This window comes from Salarias fasciatus, chromosome 9 (genome assembly GCF_902148845.1).
Source record: "Salarias fasciatus chromosome 9, fSalaFa1.1, whole genome shotgun sequence".
NCBI lineage: Eukaryota > Metazoa > Chordata > Actinopteri > Blenniiformes > Blenniidae > Salarias > Salarias fasciatus.
Window position 1 is genome coordinate 21163749 of NC_043753.1, and position 23057 is coordinate 21186805.

The window sequence follows — 23057 nt, forward strand, 5'->3', positions numbered from 1 at the left end:
CCCTCAGGAAGGGAAACATGATCTGAAATTCTGTGAATGCCATCGAGAGCCGAAGGTCGCCGGGAGGAGGAGATATTTACATGGCTTGGTGGATGACTCTCGACTTCTCCAGCAGGTACTCGGATATCTGCGCCCCGACCACCGTCCCTCCGCAGGTGAACTTCATCTCCAGGTACTTCCCAAAGCGGCTGGAGTTGTCGTTGATGACGGTGCAGGCGTTTCCGAACGCCTCCACCAGGCTGTTGACCAGCAGGATCTTCTCCTGGAGGGTCCGATTATTGGCCTGAACCGAGATCGATGTTTCACTGATACAGACGCTGGTAACGACTGAAACTCGATAGTTTTCTCGTGACAGACGCCAGCTGGAGCGTCAACAAACTCCTATTGTTAAACCTGACTGGTTTAACATTGTGCTGATTGACGTTTGTGACTCACCTTCCCGAGAACGGTCAGCTGCTGCACCAACAGATGAGCGCTCTCCGTCTTCCCGGCTCCACTTTCCCCGCTGATGACCACACACTGCACACAGGAGGGGGGGGGGGGGGGGGGGGGCACAGAGCTGACTCACAACATGCACACAAAACCAATGCTGCCACAACAATAAGAAAAACAACGCTAAACATCTGCTAGTGGGTTGATTTTGGCAACGTAATGGACCTTTGACCTGAAAAAACAAATGCAAATGCACAAAATGCAAGCAAATCGAACGATGCAAATAGAGAAGACACAACCAAATGATGAAACATGTCCAGGAGGAGATGAGAGGGAGTGACCGAGACAACCGGGCCACGCTGGTCCAGGTCTAAGTGGTGTGGTACAATCACTTTACATGCTCATCCTTTGTTTGTTTGTTTTACTATTCCTTAAATGAGCCGCAAGCTGTGTGCTGAGGACTTCAACACGGACCTGCATCCAGGACGCTGCAAACCACTCAGCAAATTACCTGATCGGTGTTGTACGACACCATGGACTGGTAGGCGATGTCGGCCACGGCGAAGATGTGCGGCTGGTTGGCCGTGCGCTTCGCTCCAATGTAGATCTTATTGTACTGTGAAAGCGGGGAAACGCAAACTTTATTTCAAGGTGTGCACACAAACGTATGAAGCAGGTATTGTGCTGAAACGGGTCTGCTGTGCGCTTCTGCTCCGTCCACATTATATTTCTGTTCTGTGAGGAGCAAAGTAAGTCGAGGCAAAAACAATAATTCAGAGCGAAATGCAGCCAGTCAAGTGTGGAGAAGGCAGAAAAACAGGGGCTGTGTGTGTGTGTGTGTGTGTGTGTGTGTGTGTGTGTGTGTGTGTGTGTGTGTGTGTGTGTGTGTGTGTGTAAATGGGCTGACTGGGGAACTGCAGAGGCACTAATGAGACACACCAGGCCACAGTCAGTGCATCATTGGCCAAATGTAGAAGAACACAATCATAGAAGGAAGCCGAGACACAGTTTCCATGAAAAGTACACACACACACACACACACACACACACACACACACATACGCAAACACACACACTGACCTCAGGCGTGTAAATCTCCATCTTATGGAAAGGATTGACTGCAATGAGGATGTCTCCCACGTACGTGTAGATCTGATCTCTGGCGTAGCGGCTCTGAAGATGTTCTGTGACGGTGTTCTGGACAAACACACACACACACACACACACACACACACACACACACACACACACACACACACACACACACACACCACACACACACACACACACACACACACACACACACACACACACACACACACACACACACACACACACACACGTTTCACGCTGCTGAGCAAAACACGCTTGCAGAGCAAATTAACAGAGTGGTAATAAGAGAGACAACAGCAGAAAAATCCCACACACAGCCAGGTGGAGCTTCGGCGTGCGCGTCGCCTCAAGTCAGCGCCTGTGACGTCTGTTATGTCGATGTATTATTTTCATAACGCGGTGATTAATCCGCCTGTCTGCTCACTGCCAGGGACAGGTACATCAACAACAGCGCGGCCGCACTGCCTCCCCCATTCCACCACAGCCTCCGGGCTTGAAGGATGGCTGGAAATATCCGCTGGCAACTGAGGCTAGTTGTATCATTCAATACGTCAATGCGGCGCTCAGATTTGATGAATTGCTCTGAATGTTTTTCCTACAGAAGACGCTGCTGTGTTTCTTTTTCCCCACACACACACACTGAGAAAAATGGCAGCAGCAGGGTGACATAAAGACTTATGGTTGAGATGTCAAAGTTTGCTGATATAAAGAAGGGTTCTGATGGACACTAATAAAAACAACATGGTTATATGCTGAAATTGAAGAGAGCACTATTTGGATTTTCGTACCTCATCTAGAACTTCAAGGGTGGCGAGGTCGTCCACCTCGTCTGGATCGCTCTGGGACTTCATGTTGCTTCCTTTTTTGGTGTGGATACGTTCATGCCTGGAATTCACAGGAGGCACAATCACAGTCTCTCACTGTGGAAGTTCTCTTCATTCAGAGTCAGAGCGGTATGACCACGACTACAGACACGCAGGGCTGCCAGGGGCACGCTTCTTCACAGGACACAATGTGCAATGAAAATAAAAATCAGTTTATATTCTGATTTTGAGCCCTGAGCCGGACGAGCATTTCATCTTGACCTATTGCACTAATCAATATATTTGTACAAACCACTCACCAAAGGAGCTGTAGTTAATTTCTGGATGCATCTGAATGTATCTCCACTCACTTTATTAGGTACGCCCGTTCAAATCCCATTCAGGCAAATAGCTAATCGGTCAATCACAAAGAACCAGCTCAATGTATTTAGATGTAAAGGCAGAGTCCAGATGGGTTCAAACACTGCATGAGAATGGAAGAAATGGGATTTGTAGCACAGCTGCTGGTCTGAATGTTTGAGAAATTGTTGCTCTCCTCTACGTTTTCACACATAAGCATTTGGAGGATTGACAGAGAGTCATTTGGGAACCAGAAATTATCCAGTGAGGAGCAGGTCTCTGTGTCAATACGGCGCTGACGAGCTACAGCAGCAGAAATCCACAAATAGTCTGAAACAACTTCACTGGTGTTGAGCTTCTGGAGACTATATCAAGTTAAAGCGATACTTTAACATTTTGGCAAAATTGGCCCATTTAGCGCAATTCCTTAGTCATTTCGAACAGCATACTTACTTTTTTTGTGAGGGCGAGCTGTTGTTTATTCAGAGGCGAGTCGGGGAAGGTTTTCGGGACAGACACAATGGAAGTGGATGGTATTTTTGGTTCCCCTCGTCACACTCATCAAATACAAAATCCAACAACCCCAAAACACTTTGGTGGACACGTTATAATCCGCACATTCACTACGCTGTGGAACACCAACAAATAATATTGTAGCGTTACGACACTGAAGCAAATACTGGGAACTACTTTTTCTTTTGAAATCACTACGCCCAAACGCCATGTTTAATAAGTAGTTCCGTCTTAGCAATCTTCGCATAAACAACTCAATCTCGTAATTTTGCATTAACATTTCACAGCGTAGTGAATGTGCAGATTATAACGTGTCCACCAAAGTGTTTTGGGGTTGTTGGATTGTGTATTTGATGAGTTTGATGAGGGGGAACAAAAATACCGTTCACTTCCATTGTGTCCGTCCCGAAAACCTTCCCCGCCTCACCTCTGAATAAACAACAGCTCACCCTCACAAAAAAAGTAAGTACGCTGTTCGAAATGACTAAGGAATTGCAGTAAATGGGCCAGATTGCCAAAATGTTGAAGTATCCCTTTAAGGCTCAGGTTTCGAAAACCCGTCACAGTAAAACACACATGACAATGGAGGATGGAGCATGTAAACAGTATCAGTCAGCCTGGTGAATACACGTACACGATCACAACTACAACAAAAGCTGGGGCTGAACTAAAAAAGCTCCTAGGGTGGCGTAAAGGTCACAGAGGCATCGGTTACCTGTCATTACTGTCTGAGCTCCTGTCTGTCTTTCCATGATGGCTTAAATGACAGAAATAGGATTAATATTTCACCACTGCACGGGTAAAACACATTTCCCAGGCGAACACTGGGACTCGTGAGGCCGCTGTGGGACTGAGCTGCTGTCTGAGTGAGGCTGACAGAGCTTGTAAAACAGCACGAGGAGGGTAATTTGGATTACGTTGTTTGCGAGAAGCTAAGCTACATGTAGCCCAGTGACAAAAACTTCCAGTGAGTATTTGACACAAACTAGTAGCATGAATTAAAAAAACAAACAAACTCAGGAGTCAGAGGAATCCGAAATGGACGCAAATACCTTGTTTTTTCAATCACTCCCATCTGCTGATTGAGATCAATGAGCTCAATCAGTTGTTTCTGCAGGATTCTCTCTCTGCCGACCGTCTGCTTGATGAACACATGCTGGAGCAGGTCTAGTACATTCGGTCTCAGCTCAAAGTCCTTAATCAGACATCTGTGGCGTGGAGGAGGCGGAGGGGACAAAGGGAACAGCAGAAAACGGGAGAGCGGTGAACGTCTCACATTAACATTCAAAGCTTCTGGGTTCGTACGGTGGCTGTAAATATTTATCCACCGCAGAGCGGCGGCAAAAAGCCCTCGGCCGCGGCCGCACTCACTTGCAGATGAAGTCATTAAAGTCGTCTGACCAGAGCTCGGGCTGGTGGAGAGTAGGCGGAGGGTTTCTGTTCAGAGGGAGAAATGGAAAAGATAAATGGAAAGATAAGATGAGATGGGATTTATTCAGGTGGGGCGGAGAACAAAAGGCCGGGGCACCGAGTGGAACGACGGAGTGAAATCTCAACACCCGAGCAATTTGTCATTGAAGACATCCAGAGGTGTTTCTGTGGCGACGTGAGGCAGTAACTAATGACCCCCCATCGGGGCACCTGGGGGGTATTAACACAGCCACGGGGGGGGGGGAAACTACTGTCTGTAAGGTTGGAGAGACATTCATACAATCTTATACTTTCTCCTGAAAACATCAAATGAAAACCTTCACAAGGCGTGGTTAAAGGGTTAAACTTAACAAGGCCTCGCAGCGACGGAACGACGGAGCTAATTCACCATAATTCCTCGTTCTGCCTGAAGTGCCGTTTTACAGGTGGGTTTGTGGCACATCTGCCTGCTAATGCATCAGGGCCCTTCACACCGCCGCTTCCACAGAGATGAACTGGTCTCATGGCAGGACAAGCGTCTCAAATAGCTTCAGATGTTTATTAGCAGTCTGTTAAAAGCTAATGCTGCTACGACTAAAGTGTTTTTTCTTCTACGACCAGGACGATGCTCTCATCAGGGTCGGTTTAGAGTTGGACTATTTACTCCCGGTAAGTCTGAACTTCATGTTTGATTTTTAACACCCTGTTTACGCTCCGGCTGGATGAGTTTCAGTCTCACTTCATCCAGCTTTCAGTCCATGTTGCACAGAAAGTGCACCAAAAACTGAATTCTTCTCAGTTACACATAATGAAGACGGAGCGCTTGACTCGTAACACGTGAGCATAATTAGGACGGCTCCTCTAATCTTTACCTGCTTCAGAGGCTGACGCTCTGAGCCGGGATTTGACTTCGGTATAGATACTGTCGTCCAAGTCCTCCTCTGAATCCCCGAGTCTCTGACAGGCCAGGAGAAAGGAATCCTGCTCATGTAACACCTTCGTTTAGAAAACTGGGATGGCTGATTTATTCTCAAATTCAAATGTATTGATAGTTTGAAGAAAGGACGCACCAGCAAACTACCACCTCAAAGCTTTAAATGCAAAGAAAGGTGATTCATTAGTTACAAAACTCTAATCGATTTGACTAATCTTTTTAATTGAGCCCCACCAATAGAAATTGCCAATATCAGACAAACTGATAAGAAACAACTGTGTAGGGTGTGAAAACTGACATTTCACACCTGTTTTTGAGCTGCTTCCTGCATCCATTGACTCCCAGACAGCTGGTAATAATATATTTTATTATGAAAGTACAGAAAGTTGAGCATTCAGCCAAAAAGGAACATTCAAGATAAAGAAAAGTGCACAAGGCCAGTGAGTCTGCAGTTCAGCCAGCGTGTGAGAACCTGTAAATTCAATCAAAGGACTTATTTCTGTTGTCTGGTCTGCTGGAGAAGTAGCTTCAACTGCTGTGACAGAGAGATAAATGAAGCATCAGGAGAGAGGAAACGTACGCCAGAGGGGGGTGTATTCTCACGATCCCACACAGCAAACTGATAAATACCAACAATGGCACCAAATCTAAATTATTTATCAAAGTAACTAAATGATTAACAGCTGACTAATCAGTCTCAGCTTCCCGAATCACGTTTGAAGCACTGAATTGTTTTGGTGATGGTCTGCCGACTCGGGAGCACACCTAAATGAAACCACGCAGGCGGCGGCTGAACCGGCTGGCCTCAGTGTGGCGTTTTCCAGTGCATCCTGGGTAGTCTGGGGGGGGGAGGGAAGTGTGAAGTGAGAGCCTGAAGCTCTGGCTGCAGCAGTCACACAGATTCAGGGGCGGCTGTGTGACGACTCCGACCCCGAGAGCACACACACAGGACAGTTATGATGCAACAGCAGTGTGTGTGTGTGTGTGTGGGAGTGTATTTAAGAAGCTGCTCAAGACAGTGACAGTACGCGCTCAGTCACACTGGAATCCAGTGACTATAAACATTTATTCTTTCACCTTCAGCATTTAACACAAACAGATGAGGAAAGAGCGGCTGAGCCTGCTGAACCCCCCCCCCCCCTACAGGATGAATGTGATCGTGCCGGGAGGGGAGGCATTTATAGATAAGCTGCTGCACGCTGAAAAAAAAGAAAGCCATTTGAAATGAAAGGACTGTGCTTTGTCTGGTGACAGTCTTTATAGAGAAGCAAATCACTGCGTAGGTAGCAGGAGATGGCTTTTCTGGATTGCAGTGCAAGCGCTATGCATTAGCCTGTCTCTACACGCCACTCTGCAGGCAGAGGAGGGAAAAACAGAGAGCATGCTCTCCGGAGTACTGATGACCTGCATCAGTACAGTGGACTGAAGCTGATCACATTATTGCATATTAGATCAATTAAGCTGCCAAACAAAGTCCCATCAACGCCTGGATCAAACGCAGCAGAACGACCGACGACGCGGACATGCTAACCTGGGTATTTTAAAGAGAGCTCTCATTGGATGGAGGTCAGAGAGGGGCGGGTCTCCATCTCCCAGCTCGATGGCGGTGATGCCGAGCGACCAGACGTCGCAGCGGGCATCGTAGGTGGAGTCCAGCTGCTGCTCACAGGCGATCACCTGCAGGAGGACAGTCGAGGCACACGGCAGCGTTAGCAAACGTGCTAAGCTACATTAGAAGAAAGTGTGTGACGGAGCGACATGACATTAACAGTCCTGCAACGATAAACGACACGTTTAGAAGTATAACTGGTGTGATGGCGCTGAGAGGATTCGTTTCATAGAAAGCGAGTGAAACAAAGGAGCAAACAGAAACACAAAGCCGTTCATTGATGTCCTGAGGGCAAAACGCTGTGCTCAATCGAGTGAAGCATCTGAGCAGAAGGCATGTGTATCCCCTTAAACACACACCCACACACACACAGTCATGAAGGCCTGACCTCAGGGCATCAGTCTGACCTACATTCATTTCTTGGAAACACACTGTGACCTTAACTAGGAGACTAACCCAACTTTAACCTTTATGTTCCCCGTCGAGCTTTGAAAATCACCTATTTAAATAAGGAGAACGTGACATTTGTCCAACATGGAAGACAGAAATTCCCCTTCAATCCATTTTCCATACTATTCTATAAAATTCAGGGTCCAGGAAGTGATCCCTGCTGATTCTGGGAGAAGGCAGAGAGAACTCTGGACGTCCATCCAGACCCACCAACACTCCACCAAACTCAAAATATAATTCCATTCTACTTCCTGTGCCTAAAAATGCCTGTTAGGCTTAATTTAAAGCATGTTTTTCAAATACAGAAAGTGTTAAGCAGAAAAAATATTAAGTAACATGCAACTGGAACTAGAATATAATGTAGAATTCAAACAAAAAATAACTGAAGAGGGAACGAAGTAAGAAGAACTCAGTAAGTCAGGAACATGTCTCTTAAAAAAGAATTATGTAACATTATGTAGAGTTAATGCAACTTACCCAGAAACTCAAAGCTCAGTAAAAAAGTCCTCAGAAGTTGGTATTTCTGTATCTGTGTGTTATCCTTAATGTCAGTGATCTTCTGTTTCCTCAGTTCATTGACCAGACTGTAGATCCTGCTCTAACAAACCTCTCTGCCAGTCGCTCTCGAGTCCTGAGTCCTCACAAGGTGTGCTCTGATTTACTAGTTTTCTGATGAACTTCTTAAACAAACGAGATTGAAATCCTTCAGTGCTGACAGTACAGGTGGCGCAGAGCTCGGTTCTCGATTTGCACACCATGCAAACGTCATGTAAAGATGCCATTTTGATTGCATGAGCATCGGAGGCTGTTTTTGGGGAGAGCGGCCGGCCTGAGGGAGGCTAAAAGTGGAGCCGAGTGTAAAGTTTCCCCACTTCCTCCCTTCAGAGGCTGCTGGCGACTCATCCACGCTTGACTGACAGATGTAAACGCTTGGTGAACGGACGCCTCCACTCATTGAGGTTTTCCAGAGCTGTTCAATGAAATATAAATGAAAAGGCGTCGTATCGTCTTCCTCCGACACGCGTCCGCGCCGTCCGGACGTTTACCTCTCAGCGTGCAGGTTCGTGCTGCTGCAACCACAGGAGGCGTCCCTGAACCTTCTGCACACTGAATTCACGTCGGGCTGCAAACGCAGACGAACCGCTTCATCTGGAAGTGAGTTCAAGATTATCCGGTCTCCCAAAAATCTTAAAACAGCCTGTGGGTTTGTTTTAATTTAAAGTCAGAATTATGAGGAAAATAGAGATACATGGAATCCATGTGAATAAAAGAAGTGCTTTTTAAACGCCACCCAAAGGCAAGACAAAAGATCATTAGATGTTCTTGCTATAAACCCATCAGGACAGCGTCATTTGGTTCCAGCAGCTCTTCAGACTTCTCACAGCTCCCTCTGTAGGCAAATAAGGTTTAACCTGAGGTTTTCAGTCTGGCTCCCAAACACCTGTCTGCATCTTAATCCTCAGTCTGACGGGACGCCTTGCTCATTTTCACTTGTCTTTCTCTTTTCTGAAAGTCTAAAACCAAATCTTTGTTGAAAATTCATGAAAGCTTTTCAACTTTAGTGCAACAAATTTCAAAGAAAGTGAATTATTAGACCTTTTTTGATCACTCTACACGTGAAACTAGAGTGTAATCATGAGCACAGATGACCCGAGATACTGAAAGACATAAGAAAAGGACTGAAATATTTACAATCCAATAAGAATTATGATTTTCTAAGCATTAAATGTTGAAAGGCGAATTTTCAGTCACTTGTACACTTAAATTAAATTATGGTGTTTCTAACAGTCTTCAAATGTGTCAACAACGTTGAAAAAAAATTCTAAAATAGCACCAAAGTCCCAAAATCTTCTAGGTCAAAGGTTCTGCTGCTTCCAGCAATCAAAGCAAATATTAGTTATCATCTGAATATTTTCTGACATTTTAAAAACACATTTTTGTGACTTTTTACTAAAATAAACACTTAAAAAAAAACAGCCAGAAAAAGTTAAATAACAACATAATCCAGATTTCAGCATTAAAAATGAATAAATGGCGAGTAGTAGATACTATATAAAACATGATTCAGTCCTGTCAGCTGTGGTTCTCTTGAGTAGTACAGTTAAAAAATACAAGTCTTACCTGCAAGAGAAGCACCAACTGTAGTTTACAATACATGACGTATAGTCAGGAGCTCATTGGAAAGTATTTATTGATATATTCTTAAAAGGTGATGCTGACAGTTTAAATCCCACTGCTGACAGGCTCTCTGAGCACATTCAAACATTTTTTTTTTTAATATCTGAATATATTTATTCAGAAATGCCGCCCCTGACCTGACAGCACCAGCAGCAATAAACAGCCGTCCGACGGCAGCGGCCTGTTCCTCTGTCATCGTGAAGGGAGCCACGAGCTTTTTCTATTAGCCGGAGTGTTTACATGAATCTTATCGATGGTTTTCAGGATATGGCGTTTGCATGCAACAAAGAGAAATACTGTTATTCATCTAAATGCACGATAAAACGTGTGTCCTGGTTACTGAGGACTGTGTGATTCCCTCAGGTGTCGTCGTAACACAAAGAAACAATCTGATATAGTTGATCTAATCTCGCTGCGGTTATTCAACATGAGACGGCGTTTGTTTATCGTTATTTAGTGCCGACATTTTAATGTAAATTTCTTTTGTAGTCTGACTGTTAGCACAAGCAGAGGAGAGGCGGCGCAACACTGCTGTCATGTCAGAGGCTGTGAGAAGGCAGCCGAGTGGGGAAATGAAAGAAAAGTCTGGGAGAATTTGTGAAAACAGAGAAAAGAGTGAGAGCAGCAGGGTGTGATTTATGAAGGATGCTCCAAACAACTGCTTTCATTAATCATTCAGTGTCTTCAATGTTATGACATTTTCAAATCATTATAAAGACAGAATAGGTGAATATAAAGATTAATATTTATTCTATCAAAACACATTTGTGGCACTGAATGTAATAAATGTGAACGTTAATGTACTAAAGACTAATTAAAACGATAATAAAACTGTAACAAAGTTTCCTACATGAGGACTCGTGTTTGTGATAATTTGAATTGTTTATGAATCCCAACAATTTCGCTCTTGTTTCTGCAGCTCTGTCCTGCTTTTAATTTGAAATTCAAATGTCTGCTGATAAAGTGGCTTCACTGGGAGATTTTATACTTGCGGGAGCAGCAAGTTAAACTCTGGATTGATCTCTTGAGTTTCCTACTTTGTAAAAAAATTGTAATAAAATGAGGATACACATTAATATAGAACTCTGAGATGGAGACAGAGTTTCTACAAGGCTAAACTCTAAACTGTAAGACTGCATAAGTGGTGAAAAGGGACAAATGTACTAAAATAAGGGAAATGCTGTCATAGAGCTTTCAGCAGAGACGCCACCTGGCAGGAGAAAGTTACACCGGCCCACCGTGAAGAGAGAAAAAAGAAGATTAAGCTCATGTACTTGCACAGAATGACCACGATTCCTCTTCCCAGCCTATATGTAGTGTTAGAGCGCCGAGCCGTGATTAGAGAGGAGATGAACGATGAAGGCCGCCGACCCAGTGTGTCCACACACACTCTGTCTGACAGTGTTCTCTGTTCAATGATTATGAACGGCGGCCCACTGGGACGCGCTCCCGGCTAATGTAGTGGAAAGACGAGGCGGCGACGGGAGCGTTTAGAGGCCGGTTTTACTGCACCTCGGGAGCCATCCAGAACGGAGTCCCCACAGAGGTGTTCCTCCTCAGACGGGTGTTCGTCAGCTGCGCCGAAACACCTGCGGGACAGAGGACAAAGATTTAGGAAGAGACGATCTCAGGACCTCAGTAACCAAATGTGGAAAAGAGGAAAATCCCGGAGATTGAGGAAAAACAACACAGACATACAAACATCGATCAGCTGTGTTTTTATTTCCTCCAAATGATGCATTGCTTTGAACAGCAAAACCTTCTGCGACTGCAAGCGATTGTCTCTGGCGTCTGGCGACAGCATCTGAATGCAGTTCAGTTGTCAGCGAGAGCTGGCAGCCAGAGACATGTCATGTCCTCCAGATAAGGACATTATGTACTGGAGATGCTGCGGCTCATACAGGAGGCCAGTCAAACCACAGACAGAGAAATTCAGCAGGGAGGAGGAGGGAGGCTTGTGTAAGTGTGTGTGTGTGTGTGTGTGTGTGTGTGTGTGTGTGTTAATGTGCAGTAGAAAGTCTGACGTGGAACATGCTGACCCACAATCGTGACTTGGGTCCAGTCCAGACGAATCAGTGTTACCGTGATGTGTCCCAGGGCCGGCTCGGGCTGGAGAGCAGCGGCCGGGACAAACGCAGAGCCCGGAGACAAAAGCAGCTGCCCGCAAACAAAAGGTGATGCTCTGATGCACAGCGCAGCGCAGCGCCGCCGTCGATCGGTCATGTGGTTATAAGAAACGCGGAGATTCAGTCAGATTGTCTGCAGACGCTGTTCAAGCAGTCAAACGTGGAGGAATAAAAAAAAAAAAAAAAGCTTTGAGGAAATGAAATATCCAGATCTGGTCCACTCCCCATTCAAGAAACAAGACAACATTAAATACATGGATGTTCTTCCAACTGGGCTGAGCTGGAAAAGAATTTCCTGAACCCACTTCATTAGTGTTGGTCCTACACACACACACACACACACACACACCGCGCTGCAGGTCTGAGGTTGAAGCAATGAGTGGAGAGGAAGACGGTTCTGTGGCAAACATCAAAAGGGATTATAATCATATGCAGGGAGGGATATATGCATAAGGCTGACACACACACACACACACACACACACACAAACACACACACACAGCAGAGTCACGCTGTCAAACCACCCCACCAGTAGACGTAACCATCGGCTCGCATTAGCGCGAGCGAACCTGCAGCTTCACACACACGCAGTCACGCAGAAATCTGAGGCTAAACTTTCTCTGCAAATCACACACAAACACACACACGTCTGCTATGATACACACATGTGAGATTCATCAGTGTACGGGAGAGCAGGAACACAAAGAGCCCCCCCCCCCACCCCGGTTTAAAGCTTCCACAGTCCCCCTCTTTCCACTACATTAGCCCTGAGTGGAGCCTGGTGGGCCACACTTAATAATCATCACACAGATAACGCCGTCAATTAGAATATTCATGAGAGACCCGCCGACCAGCGGCTCCCCTCGCTCTTCCGCTGCTCCTTTTTGGGTCCATCTCTCTGCTATTTTGTTTCTCCGCCGGTGATGAGTCACCGCGGGGGCTTTATCTCCTCAGCTGCTTAGTGTAGCATGCGCCCGTCTGCACGGAAAACCATTAATCCCAGCTGTGACGCAGTGAGTCCCACACTCGCACTCTGCGCTGTTCGTCACTCTTCAAGGTTTTTTTTTTCTTTCTTTTTCTTTTTTTGTGGTTAATTCCACACACATCAGGATCTTCTTCTCGCCGCCTCCTCCGGGCTTCCAGTTTGTCTTTGACGTCACAGACCAGATACAAACTGGGACCGTCAGCAGAAGACCTGCGAAGCGGCGGCCACGGACGAGGTTTTGTCCCCAGAATAATTAGAAACGTTTCGCCCAGCGAAGACGTCAGCGGCAGATTAAAGCGCGGCGAGCGTTATCTGCGCCCGCTTGCTTTCACCTTGGCTTCAGCAGAGCGACGTGACATTTACATTACGCTACAGGACAGGGAGGCTTCACAGATCTGCAGCTGTTTGATAAGAATTCACCTGGACAGCTTCAGCTTTTTGACTGGTCATGACAGGAAAGCACAGAACTTCATTTAGGAGACACTGACTGTGAAGTTTGAATTTCAGGATATTAATAAAATGACGCAACTTTGAATATTATTGAAGTGACTTGAGGCCAGGTGTTCCATTTTTTTTTGAAAACAGCCAATTCCAAAAGAGGCATCAAGCAGGAATCTGAATCAGAAAAAATATTAACAAAAAATTATTTACCGTACCATTCAGTCGTCATTTTCTTGTAAACTCCACCATTTCCCGCCACAAAGCCGATGCGGCTTTAAAAATCGCCTCCTAATCTCTTCCCGAGTTCTTCCACATGCATGAATTTTGAAAAGCAAGCAAAATAATACGAGGGGAGATGACAGCAGATACACTCGGAGACGATAAGCTAAGTGGGGAATTCCGACCCAGTGGTGACTGATGGCATCGTTGGGCTCAAAATTAATGCGGTAATGATTTCTCAGTGATAAAATGTCATGACTGTAAACGCAATTACTTCCTATCTGGGCTTCAGAGCTCAGCACTGAGCAACATCACGGAGCCGAAGTTGATCTGCTGAAACCCGAAACATTTTCATGTCATAAATTCTTTCCTAAGATACTGCATCTGTCCTGTCTGGGACATTACAGGTTCAGTCAGTGAAACAGCAGATAAGACGCACTTAAATAAACAGGAGATGTTGTTTCACAGAAGGAATGGCTCGGTGTTGGAGGGCTTCCTGGAGTCCCAGCTTTTCAAATAAACAGCTTCTGTATCATCTGAGACTCTGTTACTGCAAACCTCTCTGACTTTCAGTGGGAAAAAAAATGATCTAAATCCGTGTCTAATTGTGCAAAACATGATTTAAGAAAATTTTAATGGACATGAATCAGTTTTTTAAAATGTTTCCTATTTTAAAATGAATTTACTGATGACTTCTGGATGTGAGTGGAGTCTTTTCCTCCATAATATCAGTATATCTGAGCATTTGAGTTATTAAGTGGTAATAAAATAGACTGAAATACACTGATTTATTATTCTTTAAACAAATGTTTATGTCTAAAATGTACAAAACTTATGTTATTTGAGCAACAATATGTGACTCAGATCTTCGTGATAATAGTTTTTATGGTCGGTATTTTTCTTTTTGACCTTCAGAGAGTATTTTGGACTCTTTCTTCTACATTTCAGGTTCACTAAAGGTCTTAATACTGTTGTGTCGAGGACGTTCTTATAGCTCAGATATGTCGTCGCTCCTGTGGAAGCTTTTCAGAACTGCCTCTTCCAAAGTCCATACTTCCAGCACAGTGAGCCGCACTGATGTTATCTTCTGCTGCAGCGGCTCATAACAGCCTCTTTCTCACCATCTCCTCCTTTTTTTTTATTTCTAACAGTGTAGATAATCTAATTCTGGAATACCACGCGGCTTGAGAGAAATAGTTAAAAGTTTCTCACTGTTTGTTTGATGTAAATGGAGCAGATTAGCGTGCAACATGCATTAATTAAATGAACAAAAGTCTTCCATTAACATTTTTAATTGAATTCTAAAATTGAAACAGGAGAGTGCTGCTTTTTTTTTTTCCTGTGACTGTAATTGCAAAGCGGAAAAAAAGAAGAGAAGAAATCAACCATGGGTGTTTTAGAAATAACCTTTAGAATAACTGCTCGACTACAGCACACAGTTCAAAGTTACAGGTGATTGTTGGACTCGACGTTTTAACGAGAGGGTTTGAATTAAACACACTGGGGTCTGAGCAACCAAATAAATCAAGAACTCCAAATTACTTTTCTTCACTTGGAAGCTGAATGTAAGAAATCTTTAAAAATCAGAATAAGATATGATTACATGTGAGATCTCTGGATTGTCAGTCGACGGTGAGACAGAATGGTTGTGTTTGTGGTGTGTGTGTGTCGAGATTACTGGAGCACAACACACACAACACGATCAAAACAGATCAACTGATCTTCATGCGTGGACTCTTAAGATCCTTTTAGCTGTTCTTTACTGTTTCCTTGCTTCATCAGACGCAACACGATTCATCCATGAAGTATGCTGAAGAGCACTCCACCGTCTTCATTAGTAAACACCACAATTCTTAGTGTCTTCAGAATTACTGCAGCAAACATATGCTGAGAGTTCCTCTGATGGCGCTGAGAGGAGGAAGATGCTGCTCAGGAGACAGAGAGGGAACCTGCGCCGTATTAGCTACTTCGCATTCAAATATTAAGCGATTCCATTAATACCCCCCTGTCCCCCTGCACACCCGCCTCCTAATATAAAAGCTCTGCACTTTGTGCTTCGTGGTTAGTGAAGAAGCTTTTAAGAGAAGCCCACAATTAGCAGCTAAATGCGAACCTACACCACGAGTTGAGTGGGGATTTTATTTGTAATGAAAACAGGCAGCTGGTTTTTTGCGGCGCCTGAAGAAAACAAGGGGTGAGTCATCTCCTGGAAATAGTCAGAATCACTTTGCCTATCATGAGCCTTCAGCCCAGGAGCGCCGCCGCGCTGCCCACAGTGTCTCATTTGGTTAAGACGGCCCGAAAAAAAGCAAATGAGGGAGCGCGCCGTGTGAATAGCAACAATGTCCTCTGCTGTCTGCGGCAGTGTGCAACTGAAAAGTATAATCATCTGCTACCTTGTCGGGTTGTGTAAATATATTCCAGGCTCTCGAGGAAGCTAATTAGTGGCACAAATGATCTGGCAGGCAGCTGAAGGTAATGGATTTGACCCTCTCGTGTTAAACAGAGCCATAACGGGATATTCACTGATTAGAGGATGGTTCTGATGGGGGGGGTGCTTTCTGTAAAAACGTACCAAAATCCACGAGTTTGACCCCTCCCTGCGTCGTCAATAGGATGTTATTGCCTTTGACATCCCGGTGGATGGTCTTGTTGACGTGCAGGTGCTGGAGCCCCTGTGGGAAAAAAATAAATAAATAATAAAAAGAAGAAGTTAACAGCTTTATTTGACAAGCACCTGCCTGCAAAATTACCCCGTTCAGGCTCTTTTCACTGAAGCACCTCTTTCAGGAGGGGGAGGGTGCTCCAGCCCACCCCTGTGCGGCCCCCCCGCCCTCGGACTCACCATGAGGGCCTCGTGCAAGATGTACGCAATAATGGCTTCCTCCATGCGGTCGCCTCTCTTCAGCATGCCTTTGGCCAGATCCGTCACGGAGCCGCCATTGCAGAGCTGCAGCAACGAAAGCGACAAAGAAGCCGGGACAATGGGCAAAGGCTCGCCATGAGTCAGCGCTTTCCTGCTCCGCCGATCCAATATGTCCGATTTTGGATGTGGAGGAAAACAGCCGGGGATGAACGATTTTACAGTGGAAAGAGGAAAAAAAAAAAACGCGGCGCTGGGAGTAATTCTGTCAATCTTTAGAGGCTTATCTTTCTGAGGCAGCTGAGTGGGAGGTGGAAATTGTGCCTATAGGGAGAATGTACTTTTTGTGTGCATAATTTATCTCCACTGTGATTACTAAGCAGGGCAAACATGTTCCAATTATCCCCAAAGAAGCACTCTTATATGTTCATACAATGGCATGAGTCATGTCGGAATCACGCCGACGTTTACTGGAGAACATTTGTTAAAGTAACAGGATGTACTCAAGGGAAAAAAAAAAAAAAAAAGCATTAAGACCGTGTTTACGCCAGGGATGCTTCACTTTGGTGGTTCTGGTGTTTTCTTGTGGTATACTGCGTCTCAACATGGACCCCGCTGTCAACAGCAATCCCTCTTGGAAAATCACTGAAAATTACCCCGTGGGTTGCCTTGGCAACAATAATAACCCTTAATTTGGGCCTTTCTTCGGGAGATGCCAGAGGTGCACGGGAATAAAAAGCCGCTAGACGTCAATCACCGTGCTGGGGGGGGGGGGCCTGCAAGCGACGAGAAATTGTAGAGTTTGCATATGAACGCTGTTTGTAAACACCGATCTTTTGTGACTTCGTCGGCGGGTAAGGATATCATCCAACGCATTGCATCGTCCCTACCTCTTCACAGTTTTTTCCCCCCGTTGCGGCACATCTCTCACCTCCCACCACATCCCAAACATTTGGTGTCTGACAGGAAATTTCTACTATACCTCTTTATGTAATAAAACACTTGTTTTTTTTTTGTGTAATTACACTAATTTCCCTGCACTTGTAACAGGGAAAGCCTAATTAGCCTACAAACATGCAGACGTTGTGTGGTTACTGAGATGGAAATCCATCCCCTGCAGGATCACACTGCAGAGATTGAGGTTATGTGCATCTAACAGAAAAATATATTAATAGTAACAGGATATCGAAGATATAATGTTCCCAGTCTTCAGTTCCTGTTCGAAATGACAGTCTGGCTGAACACAAAGTCACCACCATGTGGCTAACAGCCTCTACTTTCCCAGGATGCTTAGGGAGAGGGTTAAAAAAAAAAAAGAAAAGGTGCATATAGGCAGCAGACAGAACAAAACTGCGATGCTATCTTGTTTAATTATTCTTAAAAAAAAAAAAGCATTGTGTCTTCTCCTCCAGCCTGAAGTAAACAAGAGTACTGATGATATGAGTGGTTTTACACCCGAATCTCCAAACAGCGAGTCGCTTCGCCGTCTCGTGTAATTCAACCCACAGGGCCTCCTCAGTGTTCCTGTGCGAACAACAGGAAGATACAATTGCTTCATCCATTTAAGCCCACCAGTGAATTCTGTCGAGTCGTTCATGGTCGAGGTTCAAACATTATGTCACTATTGAACCTTTTGTTAATTTTCTTGGTACTCATCGTCTAAAATGACAAGAATAGATTAAAATCTGAGAGGCCAGAACCCAAAGCTCCACTACGCTCCCGTTAGTCTAATAGTCCAAAGCGTAAATATAAATACAACTTAAATCTATAAATCATCATAGGTGTAGAGAACTGTTGACATTGTTGCCTGAAAACCTGAAGAGTGACGAGTAATGGTTGTTTCTGATCTCAGAGGGTTTACTGTCCCCCGGTCACCATTTATTAACGCCGTTATTTTTACTGGCGGGAGGGATGAAAATTTATCTTCCCTGCACAGTAATAAAGGTATTTACCAGCGGACCAGTAGCAAACGTCAAATAAATGTCTTTGGAACTAAGTGGAGCAGCAGTTTCACCGCTCACACATTCAGAGGTGTCGATCACAACACACAACACACCGACGCTGCTACCCGTTGGAACACCAGATATCTACTGTTTTCCTAATGAATGAATACATTGTGAAATGCAGGAAAAAGTTATAATGCAATTTCATTTTAGTCTCTACAATTCAGGAAGATTTATTTTGTCAATATAACACTTATGCATGATGGATTTCACCCCATATTATTTTATTTTCACACAATCCTTGCCCTTATCCTGTAATTATATGCCACTATCATTACTCTGACTCACACACACACACCTCTCACTTCTACGAATTACAAAAAATACTGCAGTCTTTGTTGTTGAGAAAGGTAATTAAGAAAATGTAAAAACATCTCTGAGGGATGCATCAAATGCACCAACAAACCATGTTGAAACACTTCATTTGAGTCAGAATTTTGAAGTAATCCTGTTTTGAAGTAATCCTGCGGCTCACTGAAGGTGGTCTGTGACTGTTTGTGATGGTTTTTCCTTCTTTGAGGCGTTTTTTTTTTTTTTGCTGGCATGTTCTCTTCAGTTAAATTCGTCATTCTGGGGAAATTCAGTGTCTCCTTGTTGTGTTTTCACATCGAGTTTATGGCCTTATAAACATATTGCCTCTTTGCAGCAGAGTTTTGACACTGTATACAGTGATTAAGTGTAGATATAATGTTTAATGTCTTTTATTCTGTGTTTTCAGGTCAGTTCTTGTCTCTTGATGGTAACCGTGTGTCTCTTTATGTAACTCATGTAACCTTCAGCGTTGTGTGTCTTTTTTGTAGTAATGTACTTCAGACATGCCTGCAGCTGCCATACCTGTTACACTGCCACTTTTGGTGAAATAAAGCTTATAAATCTCACTTATTCCTTAATCAAGATCAAAGTTTCTTGTCAAATGTTTCATGAAATAAAGCATGCTAAGAACAAACACTTGAGTAATCTCACCTTGTGTTATAGTTTGTGTAAATTAGTGTGGGGTCGTTCTGCACTAGTTCTGAATCTAGTTGGAGCAGTTTCAGTCCTGCTGCAGTGATTTCAGTTTGGAAGAGAAATCGACATGAAGTCCAACAGAAGCTGGGAAGATCTCCGTGGACTGTATCAACTCTTTGACCTTCAATAAGCGTCGGCATAAGTTCTCCTCACTGTGCGCTACGTCTGTTTCTCTATCTGCCTATCAATCAAGCAGCATCTATCAGGAGCCCAGAGGGCTGCTGCTGGATGGATGGCGTGTATCTCAGCTGCCACAACGGCCAGCTTAATCACTACTCCTCCTCCTCCTCCTCATCCTCCCCTCCTCCTCGCTGCCACCGGACGTGCAGACGAACTGCAGAGAGTCTGAGAATACCGCAGAGGTTTTCACGGGCTGACAGCGAGCCGCGCCTGACGTCAGTCCACATCACGGCCGCCATATCACTGTCATCGTTAAATTACACGGGTCAGACGGACAGATCCATATTAATGAGGGGCCCGGCGGCCAGATTTAGCGGAGCTAAACGCTAGCGCTCTCACTGAGCCTCAATCCTCACAGGCATGAATTATTAGAGAAGAGGTGAGGACCTAAATCTCTGCAGGGAGGGAAGCGGCGTACAACCTCCAGAGCAGGTTTGATATCACTCTTTAACGGACATCCTTCTGTTCGCATTGAAATACTGCCATTTTAAGTTTCTTTTCAAGAGGCATGGACAAAACGAACTGAGCAGAATGCTTGAAAACACAGAAAACAGAAACTGTGGGCACAAGCTTCATCATGATTAAAACAAAACTGAAATCAATAAATCTCAGCTTTGAAAAAAGCTTTCTTCTAAGGCCCTCTAGTCACACTCACCTTCCAGTGATTATCAGTGTGTATTCATGCTCACTATGGGGTTTAAAGAGCTGCTGCAGTCACACTTTAGATTTTTAATGCTCCAGTTGGAACATCCGGCTCAATAAACCTTCAGTGCATTCACGTTAAGATCCGTCCATGTCTTACAAGTCACGTGACTGTGAACAGGAGGGCCAGATTTTCAAAGAATAATCTGAATATATTGAATACTGAGCAGGACGGGCTCCATTACAAATGAGTTCAGGTGCTGGTTTAGTCATGTAAATGAAAGCAGCCCATCAAAGACAGGTAGAAGAAACAGATAAACCAGCGTAAAGACGCAGGTGCGACTTTACCTTAGCCGTCTTTGATTTCCTGATAATGAAAATCCGCATTGTGCTCTTGTCATTTACAGCAACATGGCTGAGGACGGGATGTATGTAGCGTGTGTGTGGGTGTGTGTGCGACACGTTGGACGGTCTCCAGAGAAAGGCGCGCTCATTGTTACTGTGGCCTTATCGTTTACGCGAACATAATAGCCGAGGTGTCCGCTTTCCGCCGCCGTTTATTGAAGCCTGAATAAGGAACAGCGTTTTGAAGCTCGCTGTTTCACCGTAAAACCTTGAGGCCAGTTTCCACCAAATGATGGAACCTCCTGAATCCTAGCTGAATCAAATAAAACATACAAGGATGCTACTTTCTAGTTCCCTTTTCACTTTAGAAAGAACCAGTTCCTGCAATAAATAGCTCATTTCCAGCTTCCAGGCTACCATATAGCATCAAGCTTTTAGCTGTGTACGAACAAGTTTTCACTCTGACATGTTTTGCCTTCAGAAGCGACGCCTTCACTGGTACGAACGACAAAGGAGTTGCTTTCTCTGAACAACCAATTTAGCTCAGAACCTAAAACTGCAACGTGGCCACGGAGTGATGCAATTTCAATTTAGCATTACAGCCTTTTTAACTTCGGCATAATGGAAGACGCCTCTTTAAAAGGCTCTTTTAAAAGCTGCTAGCCTCCATTTAGCAGGTTCACTGCTTGTAACACGGGGTCCCGCAAATGAAATGCGCATCCAAATCAGCTTCTTATGCTCAATTAGAGAATAAAAGTCGCTCCATCGTGGCTACGTTTGAAGTATTTTTAAGCCCCACGCCAGCGATATTAGCCCTCCATACATGAAAGCTTGCTCATCTCTGCCCACATCTGCGCTCATAAAGGAGCGCACGGCAGAGCCAAAGCCAAAAGCTAACAAAAGAGCTAACAAAGTAGAGGATGCAATTTGTATGAATTCTCCTCATAATGAGCGGTCTGCCGCCAGTGAGGGGGGGGAGAGAAAGGCTCCTCTCAGCCAAGCTAAAGTACGGCAAATTGCAGTTTCCAAAGGAGGGACAGTAACCATGGTGAATGACCACCCAGCGCCGCGCTTTCCTGTCTTTTCACTGCTAAAAACCCCACGTGCACCTACTTCAGAGCGCACACGCACACACACAGTGAACTGTCAGGCAGTGATTTCAGGATTATCCTCCAGATTTGGACGGCCGGCTGCAGATTTTTGCATGAGGAAAGTGAACATGCAGCCACAGAACAAACAGCAAAAACAGATTTGTGTTTTCCCCTCAGAGGAATTAAGCCCTGCCAGCTAAAATCAATCGGAACGCACGACGCAGAAACACAGTGCGAAGACGATACCTCCGTCTAATGAAGCATGTTGTCTGATTATCGGGCGTCTCGCTATCTGAGAGAAGCAATCGCAGGGTTCCCTGCAAAGGTCAGGAGGAAGAATGGCGATGAAAAGACGCAGAAACACAAGAAGCGGAGGTGAAAACTATCTACTGGGTTAGCATAACACTGCTGCTGCTGAAGCAAAGCCCGCTGAAGCTTGGATTACAGAAATATGGACACTCTGTTCCAGCGCTACCGACCAGACAACAGCAGCATGGGGAACGCAGAGCGGCCGGAGAATATATTATCAAAATCGAAATCATTTCTGTTATTAATGGTATATTAACCATTTTTAACATTTGAATAGTTTCTTCACTCTCATTTGTACATCTGGGAAATCTGTCCAGGTGTTGTTCAGTTGTTTCCTTCATAACATGAAGTGAAAAAGTAATTGATATTAATTCCAGTCATGATTAGTCTGATCTCAATCAGGAACAGTGGTGGATCAACAAGCCCAACGACATTACCATTCATCCAGCTGCAATCTTAGTGCAGTAATAATGTTACATTAATATAGACGCACCACTTCCGAGCTGTGACGCTTTCTTTCCATTATTTCTTATCAAGCCTCCTCGAAACGCTGACCCAGTCCAATCAGGCAGGTTTGAGCTGTTTTCAATCAAAGCAGGGACACAAATTACAGGACCGCTTGGTGCAAAGGTAAAGAAAAGCGATATGTGACACAGTGTTGGGCCCCGCAAACACGTTTTCTCCTCTGAGCTTGACCTCCATTACATGTTTGTCTGCAGCTTGACATTTCAAAAGGGCTTCGGCAAGCAATGAAATATGAAAGTGGGAGAGCCGGGGAGCTGGAGGCGAGGCTTTTTTCCACCGCGCCAAGGTCCCCTTCAAACTTTAGTTGGGCAATATCGCACCTGCATCATATTATTTCTTCACCTTACAAGGGGGCGAGGAAACACACGTCCAAGCAGGAAGCAGAAACACGGCCTCGGTGTAACAACAGAGCAAGACTTCAACCCGCGCTGCAACCGTTTAGGTTGTACAAACTAATTCAGCGAGACAGCCCCTGTGAGCAGAAATCCCTGCTCTGCAGCTCTCAGCAGGAAGCCCCT

At 44.8% G+C, this 23057-nt stretch overlaps 1 protein-coding gene across 1 annotated transcript in view; it reads right to left on the minus strand.

Moving 5' to 3' along the window:
- The window catches only part of myo3a (myosin IIIA), a 47102-nt gene that overhangs the window by 19036 nt on the left and 5009 nt on the right, over positions 1 to 23057 (minus strand). The window contains 12 exon segments of the mRNA XM_030099275.1: positions 81 to 283; positions 436 to 519; positions 944 to 1048; positions 1513 to 1629; positions 2334 to 2430; positions 3937 to 3978; positions 4274 to 4429; positions 4593 to 4658; positions 7097 to 7242; positions 11315 to 11391; positions 16149 to 16248; positions 16419 to 16523. Coding sequence (XP_029955135.1) covers positions 81 to 283; positions 436 to 519; positions 944 to 1048; positions 1513 to 1629; positions 2334 to 2430; positions 3937 to 3978; positions 4274 to 4429; positions 4593 to 4658; positions 7097 to 7242; positions 11315 to 11391; positions 16149 to 16248; positions 16419 to 16523 — 1298 coding nt within the window.